This window comes from Dreissena polymorpha, chromosome 4 (assembly GCF_020536995.1).
Source record: "Dreissena polymorpha isolate Duluth1 chromosome 4, UMN_Dpol_1.0, whole genome shotgun sequence".
In the NCBI taxonomy this organism is placed as follows: Eukaryota; Metazoa; Mollusca; class Bivalvia; order Myida; family Dreissenidae; genus Dreissena; species Dreissena polymorpha.
The window spans coordinates 12821006-12839113 of NC_068358.1; the positions used below are offsets into that span (position 1 = coordinate 12821006).

Consider the following 18108-nt stretch of genomic DNA (forward strand, 5'->3'; position numbering starts at 1 on the left):
AGTGTAAAGTGTCATCAGTGAGTATTAGCCTGTGTTGACTGCACAGGCTAATCCTAGACAATACTTTAGGCACATGCACAAAGCCCTGTTTCCCAGGGTGCAGCTCACATTTCTCCTTTCAGCTATTTGCCTCACTTACAATGTCAATTTGCAATTCCAACACGGCACGCGACTTGTTTTCTAAAGACAAAGAAGGAAATCAAGTGTGGGTTATTCTGCAGTAATGTATGGGCGGAGCTTAATGTTTCGAAAATAGTTCCGAATAAATAACGAACATATTGCAGTAAAATGCACATGCTAAAACCCGCTCTTAGAAAAATGTAATAAATGTAGCATGTATATAAATGTAATAAAACAACTAAATGTATATTTGGTGATAAGTGGCATAACTATGCCTACAAAGATTGTTATTTATTAGGAAACGTAATTAAGAAAACATTTATAGCATGTCAGCTTTTCAGTAGCATCCATAAACATGACGTCATTAAGTTTCTAAGATTTTTGTTCGCAATGAAGGTGACGTCATTTGCAAAATATTTATGAATGAAAACGACGTCATATGTTCGTACAATTCAATGACGTCACTAAATAATTAACTTTGCACTAAGAAGGACGGAGTATTGAAAAATATAGTTCATGTTCAAAAGCTTGAACCAAATCAATCAGAATCGTGTTAGAATCGAAATAATATTTTTCTATGATGGTTTGTTGTCGAATAACCCACAGTAAGGAGTATAGATGCGTGTTATCAAATCACTCCTGCTTCGCACTCGTGATTTAATTCCTACATATCTATACTCCTAACTGTGGGTTATTGGACAACAAACCATGATAGAAAAATATTATTTCTTAATTATAATTTGTCATAAGTGTATTTGAAAGTGAAAAGTTGTGGTGAAACACTACAAGGGTCATTTGGTGTAACACTGCAGATACAACTGTTTTACCATTTTGCATTTATAAATATTAGTTTTATATATAGTTGTTTATCTGCAAAAACATTGTTATAATGCCCAAGAGCATAGGAGTCAACAATATTATATGGAAATACACATTCTGCGAGAATAGTTATTTATACCCTCTTCACTTATTAGAGGGGAGTCACCTTGGATGTCTGACAAAGTTCTACTAAACTTCAAACATACAATTTATGTATAAAGTATGCTTATGTTATATGATATTGTGTATGGACAATTTTATTTACATATGCTAAAATTGCATCAGTAACACTAATTTTTCAAGTGTATAAGAACATGACATGAGTATAAGTCATATAGCAGGCATGAAGTGACATCATTTGTCACTATTGTGATGAGCTCCCCTTTATAACCAAATTTAAATGCATGTTTCTTTAGACATTGCCAGTAAATCTTTTAAAAATAAAACTGCATAGGCTTATCTGGGACTATACTTTATGCATATGCCCATATGCCTGGTTTACCAGAGCCCAGCTCATTTATAACCATGCTTATTCGTTTCTTCTAGTGATCCAGTACGGGTTTGTGACCATATTTGTGGCAGCCTTCCCTCTGGCCCCATTCTTTGCCCTACTCAACAACATCATTGAGATACGCCTGGACGCGTACAAGTTTGTAACACAGTGGAAGCGTCCCCTGGCCCTTCGGTCGCAGGATATTGGTATGAACATGGGATAGCTGTCAACTGAGTCAGCTTTATTGTAAAATTATGTATTTTTATATCCCCCACCACCATAGTGGGGGAGATATTGTTTTGCCCTGTCTGTTTGTTTTTTTGCTTTGTTTGTTTGCGCCAACTTTAACATTTGCCATAACTTTTGCAATATTGAAGATAGCAACTGGCATGCAATTTGGCATGCATGTGTATCTCATGGAGCTTCATATTTTGGATGTTGTAAGGTCAAGCAGACCTGTTTACTTCTACGGATTCGCCGTAGTTACTACGGATTATTTGACTAAACTACGCATTACGGATTTGTACTGAAAAACTACGGATCCATCGATCAAAATGGTCAAATTTCAGTTTTTAATCGTACTTTCGCTTATTTTTGGTCTTTGCGGGTAATTTATCAATCATAATCATTATGGCGCTTGTGTAGTAAGAAACGTTAAAATTCAAGCCTCCCAGGGAACAAGTGCTGATTGAGCTTGTCGAGTCGTCACCGAACAACAACTGACTTGCGTATTGGTTCGCAAATTAAGCCAAATATATACGATTTGAGTTGTTGCTATCCAGTATACACATCTCTCTCTCTATTGCGGAGAATACCTACGATAGTCGATGTATCAGGATTGAGCACGCCTGTTTTTACACACGTCCAAGATGGCGGCATGCAGACGACAAATTGCGATTAACGGCGAAAATAATAAATACCATTCAAATTAACAACGGATATCATATGGTCCTTAGGGAATAATGTAATGCGTGTGTCAATTAACGCAACATTCTACATTTGAGATTTGAAAAAAATATTTATCAGAAATCTGCACAGTGAATGTGCGTCACAGGAACGAGTGTTGGAAAATTGTCTACTCACAAAGTTAAAGCATTTATTGTAATGAGATGAGTATCATTCGAAAATAGAAAGAGAAAAACATGATTTGATTTATATGTTAGTGGATCTGTGAATAATCAGATTCATATGCGTATTCTCCTTTATTATATTTGTTACGCTGTACAGTTTAATGAAATAGCATAGAACTGAGGTTGTCAAGTGCAAAATATTGAAAGGTAAACCAAAGACCTATAGATTCTATAGGTCTTTGGGTAAACAAATAAAATATATTATTTTAACTCCGTTAAATATATCATTAACACAACAAGAACACTAAACTTAAAAAGGATGTTTGTCAATATTTGTTTGTTTTCCCCTTATGATATTTAATTAAAAAAAATACTGAATTAAATTAATAGCTATTCTTAAAGAGCTTATGATCAAATTGTGTATTTAAGAATCTATAGATTATTGCAAGTTTAATATGCATGTTAATGGATATTAACTAAATATTGTCTTCATTGTAAGAAGACATTGAAGCAGCACTTTATAATATAAAATGCTGTCAAACATGCACTTAAAAACAATTTTAATTATGTTACTTATAATCATATGTATAATGCTGAATGTCTCCCAAGTTCGTGGTTTATCGCGCTATTTTTTCCAATTTCGTGGTTTATCGCGCTAATTTTCCCAAACCAAATGGCACAGGCTGTAACAAATCAAAGCAAAACAATCACTTAACAGATTTAATTATTAGCAACTAGATTCATCTAATGCTTTATGTACCGTTAAACTGATATGTGACCCAGTCATGGTGTTTTAAAGCTCAAAATGATTGAAAAGTTTAAAACTACTGACAACAGCCCAAAACTACTGAGAGATGCCCTCCATACTACTTAGAAGCAATCGGTAGGGTAAACAGGTAAGGGTCAAGGTCAAGGTTATCCTTCAAGGTCAAATATATGGGTCATACTCGCTTATTTAATGTACACTTATGCAATATTGAAGATAGCAACTTGATATTTGGCATGCATGTGTATCTCATGGAGCTGCACTTTTGAGTGGTGAAAGGTCAAGGACATCCTTCAAGGTCAAAGGTCAAATATATGGGGACATAGTGTTTCACAAACACATCTTGTTAATTTTGATTTATGAAGAGTTCCTGAAAATAATGTCTATCTTTAATGAGAATTAAAAACTTCATATTATACAAAAAGCAAACAAATATCCTCCTTATTTCTATCTAGAATATAATTGTTCAACCTGTATATTCTTTTTTCACATTTCATAAGTGTATTAACCTTTCCTAAAATTATGTCATATGTTAAAATAGACTGATAAACTGTCATTGCAGGAATCTGGTTTGGCATTTTGCAAGGAATCTCAGCCCTTGCTGTTGTCTCCAACGTGAGTATGGCTCAATAGTATATAAGCTTTGCTCTGGGTAATGGTGCTTAATGGCAGGTTATGTCATGATGTCACTTTCCACTTAAACTAGATTTTTGCATAGAAGAGACTTCCTTTAAAATACCATAAAAGCAGAAAATGTTGCCCCTGATTTAGCCTGTGGTAATATTGAAAGTGTTGTTGTTGTTAAAGCAAAAAAGCTGCCAGCATTTCTGGTTTTTATTTTAACTTACTGAAATTTGAATAAACAGACGTCTTGACAAGCTGTATTGAGATACATTAATAAACTCCTTAGTTTTAAGATGACTTAAAATCTTTATCAATCGTCATTTTAAATTTATATTTTTGGATAAGTGTGTGTTTAGTTGCAAAACATGGATATTAATTTACTGAGTCAGCATATTAAACTAGTGGTAATTTTTTTTAAGAACTGGTCAAGTTGTTTTGATTTTACCAAAACATGATTTTAAGCTTGAAGTTTAATAAACATGTACGATTATTAGTACTGCATTTCAGGCAGCAATTATTGCCTTCACATCAGAGTTCATCCCACGTATGGTGTACAAGTATGTCTACAGCCCGGACCAGACAATGACAGGCTATTATGAGACCTTTCGAATGTCAGTTTTCGACATTGCAGACTTCCAAAAGGACTCGATGCCTGAAGACCCAAAATTCAAAGAGTTTGGGAATGTTACCACATGCATGTAAGTATATTTGATGTAGAACAATTTATACATGTAAATAGATTAGATTTTAATATGTTAGGTCTTTATAAAGTTGAACATTCTTACCTCATACATGTAAAGAAACTGATGATCTGGGGTTCTTTCAGTGAGTGAACTTGTGCACATGTTTACTTAAAAGAAACAAAATACTAGAAAAGGTGCAACAGAGGCCGACGCGTATCCGCACTCGCATGTTTGACCCAGGGGGCGCCCCAGGTGTGGAAATGGGGCAATGCATAGTTGAGATTGACCGTATTGTTCAGTTTCAATTTGAAGTATTGAATCGGTGTAGAAATGAAGAAGTTATAGTAAAAAGCAATTTTGGGTGGGCTTGGGCGCCCCAGGGTTGGTAATGGGGCCATGCATAGTTGAGATTGACCGTATAGTCATAAGAGATGTTCAGTATCAATTTTAAGTAAATCGGTGTAGAAATAAAGAAGTTATAGTAAAAGGCAATTTTTGGTGGGCGAGGGCGCCCCAGCGTTGGTAATGGGGCCATGCATAGTTGAGATTGACCGTATTGTCATAAGAGATGGTCAGTATCAATTGGAAGTAAATCAGTGTAGAAATAAAGAAGTTAATGTAAAATAAAATAAAAAAATGAGTGAAAATCTCTGACCTGGCCCCACCTCAACCCCCATAACTTTTGACGCAGGGGTTAGATCATAATTCCTAATAGTGCTGGGTCGCACATATGCTCATAGCTACCATGTGTGTAAGTTTCAAGGTTCTAGTGCTTATAGTGAAAGAGGAGATAGTGGCCAGGACGGACGGAAGACAGAGATAACCACAATATCCCCACTTTTTCTCTGAAAAGCGTGGGGATAAAAACTGTTGGAACACATAATTTATGTTTATACGTCACAAGTATTAATATGATCTTTGCAAGCTGTAACTTTGGTCATGCTTTACAAAATAAAATCATTTTGTTGATAAGTAAATGAACAGAGCAATCCCTTAAATAGTTTCAAAGTGGCAGAATAGTATCATTAAAGCAAGTGTACTTTTTACTATATAGGGATCATATACGTGTTTGAATGAATGTTGTTTTCAATATCAGTATTAAATGCTCTTGGCTGCACTGGAACCAACAAGTTACTGTGTGTAAAACAGCGGCACAGTTCATGACTTAATAGAACAACAGAGAAATCCAAAATTGTACAAATTTACAAATCATTTTACAATAGATCTACTTGACAGAGAAATAAACTGCAAATTCTTTAGAAACCATTGCAAATACTTTAGAAACATTACAAATATTTAAGAATCCATAACACATACTTTAAAAATCAATGCAATCTGTTCTGCATACATTGCATTATCTTATGAAAACACTTTGCCATACTATAATACATGTGTAGGTACCGTGGCTACTATGAGCCCCCCTCTGCCCCAGAGCCCTACACCTACAAGATGGCCTTCTGGCACGTACTGGCTGCTCAGCTCGCGTTTATTGTCGTGTTCGAGGTGAGACAGTTTGGATCGTATATAAGAACTTAATGCCCTAACTGAACTTGTGTTTACCTTTCTCGTAAAGGAATTAACCAGTTGCATAATAACCCTTTCAGTGCGGGAACGGAATTTTGAAGGCCTTTGCAAACAGTTTGGATCCAGATGAGACGCCACAGAACGTGGCGTCTCATCAGGATCCAAACTGTTTGCTATTCTGATAGTATTCTTTGAACAAAATCGAAGAAAATGCTAATTTTAGAAATTCAGCAGACGACATTTAAGCAGACGACAAATTTCCCAGCATGCAAAGGGTTAAATGATTACCCCCCCCACTTAGTTGTCTCACATATGATACTTTTCCTTACTATGAACTGCCTTGTTTGTTTGTCCAAACATTAATTTTGAATTATCATGTTGCTTAATGCTTGAATGTTCAAATAACAGACTGGCTGGGAAAGTTATTTTTCAAATGTTTAGGATTGACTGATCATATGATTGCTGAATTTGAAAGTAGGAATTGAAATCCCTTTGCAGCTACTACCAGATGCAACAGCATGTATACATATTGTAGACATTGCAGCTGAGATCAGCTTATGATAACTGTTGAGAGCTGACCTATTAATCCTTTCCCACTCAGAGGCAAAGTGAAAATGGCTATGTGCAAACAGCATAAAACCAGAACAGTCTGTGAGTAAATTGCAGTCTGTTCAGGTTTTATGCTGTTTGCTGCTCATCAGTAACTAAAGGTTGGAAATGAAGCCTTTAAAACTTAGTAAGAAAGGTTTTTAATTGAATGTAACTTTCTAAAGGTCTACAAATGTGTCAAAATATTTATCTACAGGGTAAAGGATTAACACACTTTTAGTATTGTTCTTTGGCTATTATTTGAAGTTATAAGTGAGACCCCTATTAGTTATCTGCACTTACTGATGCTGTATATCCTCAATCATAGAACCTGATAGTGTTTCTGACGTGGCTTGTGATGTACCTGGTACCAGACATGCCTTACAATGTTAAGATGCAGATGTTAAGAGAGAAGTACCTCAGCAAGCAGGCACTGTTCCACGCAGAGGAACTCAAAGAACAAACCAGGCCCAAGGCAGAATAATTGAGGAAAGACAATAAGTCATGTAGAGAAATGTACCAAATCCATAGTGGAAAAAATATAGTGAAGGCTGGAAAGTAAATATGTATTTATGAGTGAATAAACAGAGATATTTAAGTGAATAAAGTATGTATACAGAAAGAAATAGAGTATGTATACACAACACAAAATTAACATGAAGAAATCAAGTAAACATACGAAAATAAAAACGTACTGAAGTTTATGTCAAATAGAGGTTAACTGCAGAGTCTAAATACAGACACCTTATGCACATGCATTAAGCTGGTCTTCATAAAGATCCACTCATATCTGAGTACAAAAACAATATGTTAAACATTATACAAAATAAACACTGAGACTGTTCTGGTTATGTTAAACAAATATTATTCTAGTAAGAAATCCACAGGGTTTCTTTCTGTCCAAGAATTTGAATGACATTTTCACATGAAAATAATTCTTTGTTTTATTAAATTTTTCACTTGAATTAAAGTTCCAAGTTTTGCAATGATTTGACCCATCATGACCTTATTTCTATTATTGTTAGTTGTCATCCATTATTAAATATTATGTTATTAATAAGCATATTTTAGAATAATAAGTTCATGTATTTTTATTTTCAGTTTTTACTTGTTTTATGGCATATTTAATTAAAATTACATTGTCTTTGTGTCAGGGTTGTGTCTTTTGACATGGTTTAACTGTTGTTAAGTTGGTAGCTAAACTCACATTTGTTTCATTGTTTTTTAGCATATTCAATCTAAATTCTATTGTAATGTCTTTAGAGTTTAAGGGTTGTGTCTTTTTACATGGTTAAAGTGTTGTTAAATTGGTAGCGAAAGTTACGTTTGTTGTGTAGCTTTTTAGCATATTCAACATAAATTTTATTGTTTTTTTTTAAGTTTCAGGGATATGTCTTTCAACGTGGTTAAAATGGTACATTGGTGTTGCGCAATTCACATCTTATCAGAGTTTGTACCCAGATCTAAAAGAGCCCAGAGGGGATAATAACATGATGAAGGCTTTTTAGCCGGATTTTTTTCGAAAAAATCTCGGCTTATAGATTGATGTTGTCGGGCGGGCGGGGGGGGGCGGGCGGGCGGGGTGGCGGCGTGCTCGAAAATGTTAAAGTTCTTATTTCATGGTATAACTTTGGTATGCTTGGACCTAGAGTCTTCAAACTTGACATGAAGGTTGGCCAGGATTAACAGATGACCACTGGTCATTTCAAGGTCATTCATTTGAAGGTCAAGGTCACTGTGACCTTCAATATAAAAAATGTTAAAGTTGTTATAACTTTGGTATGCTTGGACCTAGAGTCTTGAAACTTGACATGAAGGTTGGCCATAACTAGTTAGTAACCACTGGTCATTTCAAGGTCATTCATTTGAAGGTCAAGGTCTTTGTGACCTTGAATGTAAAAATGTTAAAGTTCTTATTTCATGGTATAACTTTGGTATGCTTGGACCTAGAGTCTTCAAACTTGACATGAAGGTTGGCCAGGATTAACAGATGACCACTGGTCATTTCAAGGTCATTCATTTGAAGGTGAAGGTCACTGTGACCTTCAATATAAAAATGTTAAAGTTGTTATAACTTTGGTATGCTTGGACCTAGAGTCTTGAAACTTGACATGAAGGTTGGCCAGAACTAGTAAGTAACCACTGGACATTTCAAGGTCATTCATTTGAAGGTCAAGGTCACTGTGACCTTGAATGTAAAAATGTTAAAGTTGTTATAACTTTGGTATGCTTGGACCTAGAGTCTTGAAACTTGACATGAAGGTTGGCCAGAACTAGTAAGTAACCACTGGACATTTCAAGGTCATTCATTTGAAGGTCAAGGTCACTGTGACCTTGAATGTAAAAATGTTAAAGTTCTTATTTCATGTTATAACTTTGGTATGCTTGTACCTAGAGTCTTCAAACTTGAAATAAAGATTGGCCAGTACTAGAAGATGACCACTGGTCATTTCAATGTCATTCATTTGAAGGTCAAGGTCACTGTGACCTTAAATGTTAAAATGTTAAAATTGTTATAACTTTGGTATGCTTGGACATAGAGTCTTCAAACTTGACATGAAGGTTTGCAAGCACACTTAGATGACCACTGGTCATTTCAAGGTCATTCATTCTAAGGTCAAGGTCACTGTGACCTTGAATGTAAAAATGTTAAAGTTCTTATAACTTTGGTAGGTTAAAATGTTAAATGTCAATTCAAGTTCATATTTGTGACCTTAAATGTTATTGTTGTTCATGTATATGCATGCATTCAAAACATAACACAAGGTTTGCTCATGCCTTGAAAAGTACTTACATTTCATTTTGACCTTTGAACAATATTTCAGTAATTTAAGTATTGCATTGACAAAAACACGAAAGGTACTTTCCTGTCATTTAAATAAAAAATCCGGCTTCAATGCGGTCATCTCCGACCGCGGAACTCTTGTTTTAAAAATGCTGCTCACTCTCCAGCGATAATGCCTCTCCAGAAGGATCACAAAATTACAGCTCAAGCTAAGAAAATTTGTAGCGAGTAAAGTCATGATGGAAAGCCAATCTAAATAACAAATAAAAGCTAGTCACTTTCTTACTAATACATGTATGGCTGGAAATTGTGCGTCATTCACAAATATATCATAAGTAAATTAACAAAATTATTAAAGTGTATAAAACAGCTAAAAATATATGTTTCAGTATGGATGTTGCCATCTTGATTGTCACTTGATTATCCCCTCTGACAGTCATTCATTTTCAAAACTTACTCTTAACTTACTCTTTAAAAAAGCATTCTTATCAAGATTTTACAATATGCTCGTCATGTTGAGAATTGAAGGAAGTTAAAAGAACATCCAACAACTGGATTGCATAATTAAAATATGAACAAAACTGTATTTGATCAAATTTTGTATTTTAGACAAACTGTTTAGTAGCTTAACTTGTGGTTGGAATGTTTGCTAAAGTACAGTCCACTTCTTTATTCTATTATCAAAGTGATTTGTATGGAATCCAGTTGTGAAGTGTTTTTTTACATTTTACAAGTGGAATGTTTTGAATGTGATTATATCGAACATTAAATGTTTACGATAAACTGACAAAAGCATATGATTAAGATTTTACTGGTTCATTCTGAAGCAAATAAAGTGCAGCTTACTGTTGACAATGATCCTCTACGCAATTTTATGCATTAATTATAAAAAAGAGTCTGCATTTTTTAATGGAATTAACGTTTTTCTTTTTAAGCATGCATAACTCATTTTTCACAGTTTGATGTTTTAAGTTTGCCTAAGTTTTACAATCTGCCCTCACTGAGTATATATGAGCCTCATTCTGGGTATACCAGTTTTAATTCATGTGCCTAAAATTATGTCCTAGATTAGCCTGTGATTTCTTTACATGCTTATCAGGGACGACACTGTCCGCTTTTTTGGTTAAAAAAAGTCTATTTGTAACAAAAATCCAGTCTAGACAGAAACTATCCTGACTGATTAGCCAGTGTATATTGCAGAGGCTAAACTGGAATGGCACATGCATTAACCCTTTCAGTGCGGGAACTGAATTTTGAAGGCCTTTGCAAACAGTTTGGATCCAGATGAGACACCACAACGTGGCGTCTCATCAGGATCCAAACTGTTTGCTATTCTGATAGTATTCTTTGAAAAAAATCGAAGAAAATGCTTATTATAGAAATTCAGCAGACGACATTTTAGCAGACGACAAATTTCCCAGCATGCAAAGGGTTAAGCTCAGTTTTCCAGAACGTGGCTCATATATGCGGACTTAGTTTTGTGTCTCATGAAAAACAAAGTTAGCATACGACTTCATTAAATACTGGGTACACATATTTCATCATTGTCTATGTTGTTGTAAAATATTGGAATTTGAATAATTAATATGCATATATGTTTATGTTTTAGAAATTTTTATACATGTAATGGTTATGACTTCCATCTTATGTTCCATCTTACTTTATGTTAATTCATTTAATTATAAACGTTTTTTTATATATTAATTAACATTTCACATGAACGTTTCACCCATGCAAAGCAGTTTACAGAGTTTTGCTTCATTTGTTTAGGGCTGTATGAAAATTCGTTGTGATTGCTATAATTTATTTGTTGTTCATCTTGTTTTTAATATTGGTTGTTCTTTTTTAATCTTCTGTTCTTTGTTCAGGAAAATGTTAATATAGTTTTGTTTTAGTATTGCTATGTTTATGTATTTTTCTTTGATATACATTATTTATTGAATTTATACACATTTGTGTTACATTAAATGACAAAATTTGATTGTTTTGTTAAGAAATTTTATTTATCTGAATGTACTGATTGGTTGCTTTTCTTTCTATAAAATGTTCATTCTGAACAATTTTACCCAAAACAAGTGTTGTACATGTATGTCATTTTGAACAAGAAGCCGCTTATCTGCTACTTTTCTGAATGTTTTTAATTAAATGCGATTATTATTATCATTATTGTGTATTTTATATACACAGAGCATGCAACTGTTAAATTATTGTCAGAATGACTTACTTTCCAATTGATTATTGATTTGAGAATAGAAACTGTCATTTCATGGCATGTATATATTTTAGAATTATCAAAGTCATTCAAATATTTTGTTCAAAACAAACTGCATGCCCATAGTTTTATCGGTTTATAATACTGATATTTTCCTGTTAATTTGTATATTTGCTACTTATTTTAAAAACCAACTATAGAGCTAAAATGTAGGGAAATACAATACAAAATTTCAAGCTTAACATATTTTATGTAATTGGAATAAATCCGGCATTAATACAATTGTAATCAGTACGCATTAGTACTCAGGGTTAGGTGTAAATAAGAGGCCTTTTAGAAAATGTCTTTATATAAAATGTTGTTTGTTTTTGTATAAAACATGTATATATGATAGCATTCAGACAAGCACATGGTTCATAATGCTGCTCAAACATTTTTTTTCAAAAACGTTTGAGTTCTGACCATTTATTTTAAAAACTGTTGTTATGTATCTATTATATCAAATGGCCTTAGATCTGCAAACATTGTATTCATTGAAAGCTTACCCAACAAGCAAACCATTAATAGAAGATTGAACCATCATTCTTTTTCAGTTATAGTATTTTCATATTTATGACGATACCATTGTTTTGCTATTTAGTTAAAATTATTATATTGTGTTGTTTCTGTTGACAATTTGCTTCCCTGATTGACACATTTCTATTGTGTGTAGTTAATACTAGTTATAATTATGGTTAGTCGAACCAAGTTGTGTTGCTTCTCTTTTCATGTAGACCTTTTTGCTGCACTTTTTGTTTATCATCTCTAATTTGTACATACAGAAATGCTTAGCCTAACCCATACTTTAAGGTGTTGCTGCAGTTTTGCTGATTTTTTTACCATCAAATAGATTTTGTCAAAAATTTATATTTAAGATATAGATACAAATACTATATGAAAAATGTAATAAAAACATAGGGTCACTGGCCTTGTTTTGATTTTATTCACCATTATATAACATGTTCTTTTTCAATAAAACTAAAAATCTCTAATTGCGTAAAAATAATTTATAACCTATGAAATTGGCAACATGTAGATATTATTTAAGCTAAGAAACATCATATACCATTTAATTAAACCACACGCTACCAATAAAATGGAGAACACAAGTATGATTTTAAGAAATTTATTTTTTTTAGATTTTTATGTCACATAAGAAAACATCATTTTTTTACTATTTTAACCACATAAATGATTTTTAAAAAAAACTACCATATAGAATTCTGCGAAACCATACAGTATCAAACTCAACCTTAATCATTAATAACTTACATGTTCACGGATTTTGGCATGTTTTGAAGTTTGTGTTTAAATGCTTTAAATTGATTAATGTAAACAGCAGGACTAAAGAGCTCCAGTATAAAACAAGAATGAAATTAAAGAAAGAAAAAAAGTAAAAAAAAGTTAACTCGCCTGGGATCGAACCACTGACAATTGTGTTATGAACCTACTCGGTCATTTCTGATGATACTGATAACAAAAATAATTAGTTGTGATAATAGTATCATCGGTGTTGCTATGAATATATCCTCGATTAAATAAACTGCTGCAACACCCCTTAACTTCATAGCCTAATGTTTTAATATATTACATCCTAAATTCTTGTATTGTTTGGCAAAACTTCATGAATTGCCCATTTATGTATATTTTATTGGTATTATATATAAACGTATATATATTATAAGAACAAAAGTTTATCAAGATTCAAATTATGTGTCAACAAATAAATAATTTATAAGTTATTTTATACCAAAGAAAATAACTATTTATTTTAATATTTATCATTTTATTTGTTTTTAATTAGTTTATTCCGCTTTTGTGGAATTTTTTGCTAATGGCGACTTGCCTGTATTTTTGTGTAAATGCCTTGAGACTTTTGTGCCAGTATAACACCCGAGGTAATAATATAGTCTGTGTATAGCTAATAGCCATTTATTGTTTGTGCAATGTTGAATTGACAAATAAACTTAGCTCTTTATCGTTGTTATGGAATTATTACCCAATCGACGACTCGCCAGCTGTGAATGAAACTAACTGATCAACCACAGATATTTCAATAAGCATTGTTAGATCATTAGATCAACCAATCATATACCGATTATCGCCGCCACAAGTTACAACAAGAAAAAAGGGTGGAAGTAAGATATCTCAGACACAATACGTCTCAAAACACGTATACGGTTATTAACAAACACATTAACAAATCAAATTCCATTCGCCCTTGTTGAAGGTAAGTGTTATTATCACAAGAAGCAGGTGTCCGCATTAAACTGTTGTACACAACATAAACACAAGCTGTACCTTGACAACATTAACCAGGCACCTGTGAACTCAAATGGCACATATTGTACGAACGGATCGTTTGTTAACCAGGTTTTCCGAAGGAAAAAACTGGTTATTAGATTGGCGAATGCTGGCGGGCTGGCGAAATAAGCTTGTCCGGGCCATAACTATGTCGTTCATTGTCAGATTTTAAAATCATTTGGCACATTTGTTCAACATCATTGGACGGTGTGTCGCGCGAAATAATTACGTCGATATCTCCAAGGTCAAGGTCACACTTTGAGTTCAAAGGTCAAAAATGGCCATAAATGAGCTTGTCCGAGCTATAACTATGTCGTTCATCGTCAGATTTTAAAATCATTTGGCACATTTGTTCACCATCATTGGACGGTGTGTCGCGCGAAATAATTACGTCGATATCTCCAAGGTCAAGGTCACACTTTGAGTTCAAAGGTCAAAAATGGCCATAAATGAGCTTGTCCTGGCCATAACTATGTCATTCATTGTGAGATTTTAAAATCATTTGGCACATTTGTTCACCATCATGGGACGGTGTGTCCCACGAAAGAATCACGTCAATATCTCCAATGTCAAGGTCGCCACGACTAAAAATAGATTTAAAAAAAAAAAAAAACTTACAAAGGGGGTTAATTTTTTTTGGTCATTTCAAAAGTTCAGTTTGAGTTTTCTCCCTTTATCAGATTTTTTTTTTCACAATGAAAACCTGGTTTTGTGACAATTTTGTCCCTTGTTATATTTATACTGGGGTTTGTTCGTGCACGGTATGCACGAGTTTTAATCAGACCATGGTATTTATGTTAATCATTCCAAGAATGTACGCTTAGAAATGTTCTATACATTTATTTTTACACTTTCGTTTTTTCTGAATTTCTCTTTTAAAGAAAGGCTCTTCTGAACGAAAATCCAGTCAAGGTGGAAAGTGTCATCTGTTCGTTTAGTCCGGTTATGAAGAGTACGGCTTATATAATATGCTAGCCAGGTTATTTGTTTTGAATCTACGCATCTTTAAGAAGTGTTACTTTCTTACATTTCAAATTGTAAATGTTATTCTATTATTTTTTGTCGCATAGGATTAAATCTTTGGAGATGATTATGACGTTAATTTTTTTACACTAATATAATATTAAAATATTATTAGTACAGATAAAGCACTCAAGCCCATAACATATTTCTGACTGTATTTTTATGAGTCATTGATTATTTCAATAGCAATACATTAAATCGCTCTGACCACTCATTCTACTTCGTTTATAATGTTTTTGGTGACAATGGTTAGCTTTCGACACCGCAGTTTAAAGAGAAATAGCTTTAGAATAATGGATGGAAGCACATACAATGAAAAGTCAATGAATTATATTGTGTGATTGGGTTTATGACTGCCTTTAAAGCTCAAATAGTGGCATCGATCTTATCGACATTTTACCTTTAAATAAATGCTTGTGGCGTAATTTCATCAATCATCATTTGTTAAGACTGTGAGCGTTATTACGCAAATTCAAGCGGATTTCTCATAAACACGTATGCAAACTTAGAAATTCGTAAGTTTTTATAGACAAGATTGCCGCCCGAAAAACAAACTGGTCTTCGTTGGAAATAGACGTTTTGATAGCACCATGCTCTGGCACTATTGGGGAAATGAACGCAAGTTTCACGGAGAAAGTCACGGAGATGAGAATTATGGACCATTTTGACATTTAAATATGTTAATAAAAAAACGATAATTATTATCGTTTATCATTTAAATTGACGTTTTACTTTATTCAACAAATAACAAAGCGATAACAACAAAGTACATGTATGCTCTACTTTAACAAGTTAATTGTGAGAATACTCTAGCCATTACTTAAATATCTAATAATTTCTAATTGTTATCTTATCGGGGGGGGGGGGGGGGGGGTTACTTGGAAGTTGTCAAATGAATAGTGTTTTGCTTAAATAGCCGATGCAATAATATTGTTACTCTAATAATTAATTCTTATTGAATGATTACTTAGTCTTTGCTAAGTAATAATGTTAGGCCTTAACTAACAAGGCTAGAACATGTGTTCCAGCAATTAAAGACAGCCAAATTAAATGAAATGAAAGTGCATATTTTTGCAGACCTTCCTTCCGTTCATGGTCCATGTAGTAACAGCAAACGGATTTGTAGCAGACCCAGAAAAAGTAAAATCCGTTCAAGAGTGGCCCATACATATGACAGTGAAGCAATTCCGCAGTTTTGTACGGCTGGCATTATACTATAAACGTTTAATTGAAAAGATTTAGCGAGATTTGCAAACCACTATCTAGACGTGAAAAGAACCATTAATTGGAATGGACCAATTTATGCCAATGTGCATTTGAAACTTTGAAAGATTAACTAACCTCAGCTGCTGTCCTTGCTTATCTTATAACTGGTCAATCTTACATCTTGGACACAGATGCATCACAAACATGTGTTGGAGGAGTATTATCACAAATTCACGGGGATAATGAAACGGTCATTACATAAATGAGTAAGACATGAACACACATGCGATGAAATACTGCACCGTGCGGGAAGAATTGTTAGCGGTAGTAACTGCAGTCAAACACTGGTGACCGTTCATCCTGGGTCACAAGGTAATGCTGAGGACTGAAAATGCTCCAGTCATGTGGATAACAAATTTGCAGAACCCTACTGGACACGTAGCTCGTTAGCTCGAGGTAATATAATGTTTTGAACTCGAAGTTCAACTCCGACCAGGACGCTTTTACACCACTTGCGATGTTTTTTCTCAGTATGTGCTCGGCAAGAAGCGCAGTCTGCTACTTGCCAGCCTTGAAAGACGACCTCCAACGTTACAAGCAGATGGACTGTATTTATAACCAATATTAATGAATTGGTCTCGTAATTAATACACAACGAACATAATGAAAAAAATATCACATTTGATATTATTTGCATAGCATTCACGATGTTACAGCAACTTTGCTGGTTATGCCCTGCTGCTCTCCCATCAAACAAAGAATAAAAACTACATCCGGGGACAGACTATCCGCGTCTTGATTTAGTAAAATCAACAATGTGTCGGCCATACTATCTTAAACCACATGTTGGGCGATGACGTGATGCAATTGCGTATGGAATGAATAAAAAAAGTTTAAAGGCCGGAGCTTTCTATTTTGCTCTTTATCCAAAGAACTACATTAGGGCAATCAAACCAACAAAATGCACCAGCCAGACAGAAATCTGCTACGGGAGACATAAGGGGGTGGCAGGCAACGACGCATGCTCATCAACTTAAAAAGACTGGGAGGCCGGTTGGAAACTGGCGGACGCAGTTGCAACATTTGAGGGGAAAACACCAAACACCCCGACCAAAACAAGATTAGGGAGTTAAATTCTTGGGGTAGAAGCTTACAGCCCAACTGAGCTGGCCATGCCCCACACAGTAGGAAGACACCATGTTCTGTTTCCAAACATGGAAGAACTTCCGGCATACACTGTGACGCCAATAGAGGAACCGTTCCTCCCATCCGAGTCATCAACACCAAGGCAAAATGAGGAGACACCTAACCCACGGACGTCCTGGCTAGAGGAGCAGAATAGACACATGCAGAAGGAACCACCCTACAAAAGAGAACGCTTCACCTCCTGACATGGGGGTGTATACCGCTCGTTCCTGCTGCTAGGCGCAACTGGGACCGTCTACCGACAGTTCGGTTACATTTCTTGATAAACTTGCCCCCGAAAGACTGGCGCCTCATGAATCCTGCAAAAAAGACAGAATGTAGCTCAACATTTGGACAATATGTTGGACTCAGTTGAGGGACTTCCCATCCCTGATCTGGATGAGATAATTGACAAATATTATTTTCTCATCCTACCTTGCACCATTCCATAACTGAGGGCCAGCACCGAAAACAAATGCTAATTTCCATTTATTATCTGTTGATGGATATGGTAAAATGTCGTTATTCCAATAATGTTATTCTCCACATGCTTTAACAAACTTTCGGTCAACGTGACACCTCCACTGACGAACACCTAACTGTGCTGGAAGGAAATGAAATATTGTTGTTATAAGAATTATAAGTAAATATCCACGATAAAATAAGC

General features: G+C 34.5%; 1 protein-coding gene and 1 long non-coding RNA gene across 11 annotated transcripts in view; both read left to right on the plus strand.

Moving 5' to 3' along the window:
• LOC127877418 (anoctamin-4-like) overlaps positions 1-8238 on the plus strand; it is an 89451-nt gene extending 81213 nt beyond the window's left edge. For all 10 annotated transcript variants that reach the window (XM_052423278.1, XM_052423277.1, XM_052423282.1 and 7 more), the window contains 5 exons: positions 1486-1638; positions 3831-3883; positions 4400-4590; positions 5973-6078; positions 7016-8238. In XM_052423278.1, the coding sequence (XP_052279238.1) occupies positions 1486-1638; positions 3831-3883; positions 4400-4590; positions 5973-6078; positions 7016-7171 (659 nt within the window). In that variant the 3' untranslated portion in view covers positions 7172-8238. The remainder of the gene's footprint in view (positions 1-1485; positions 1639-3830; positions 3884-4399; positions 4591-5972; positions 6079-7015) is intronic.
• A 37-nt stretch (positions 8239-8275) lies between these two features.
• Positions 8276-13701, plus strand: LOC127877559 (uncharacterized). Its single transcript, XR_008048482.1, has 2 exons — positions 8276-9003; positions 9304-13701. It is a non-coding gene; the product is annotated as an uncharacterized LOC127877559 (long non-coding RNA).
• Positions 13702-18108: the final 4407 nt, after the last annotated feature.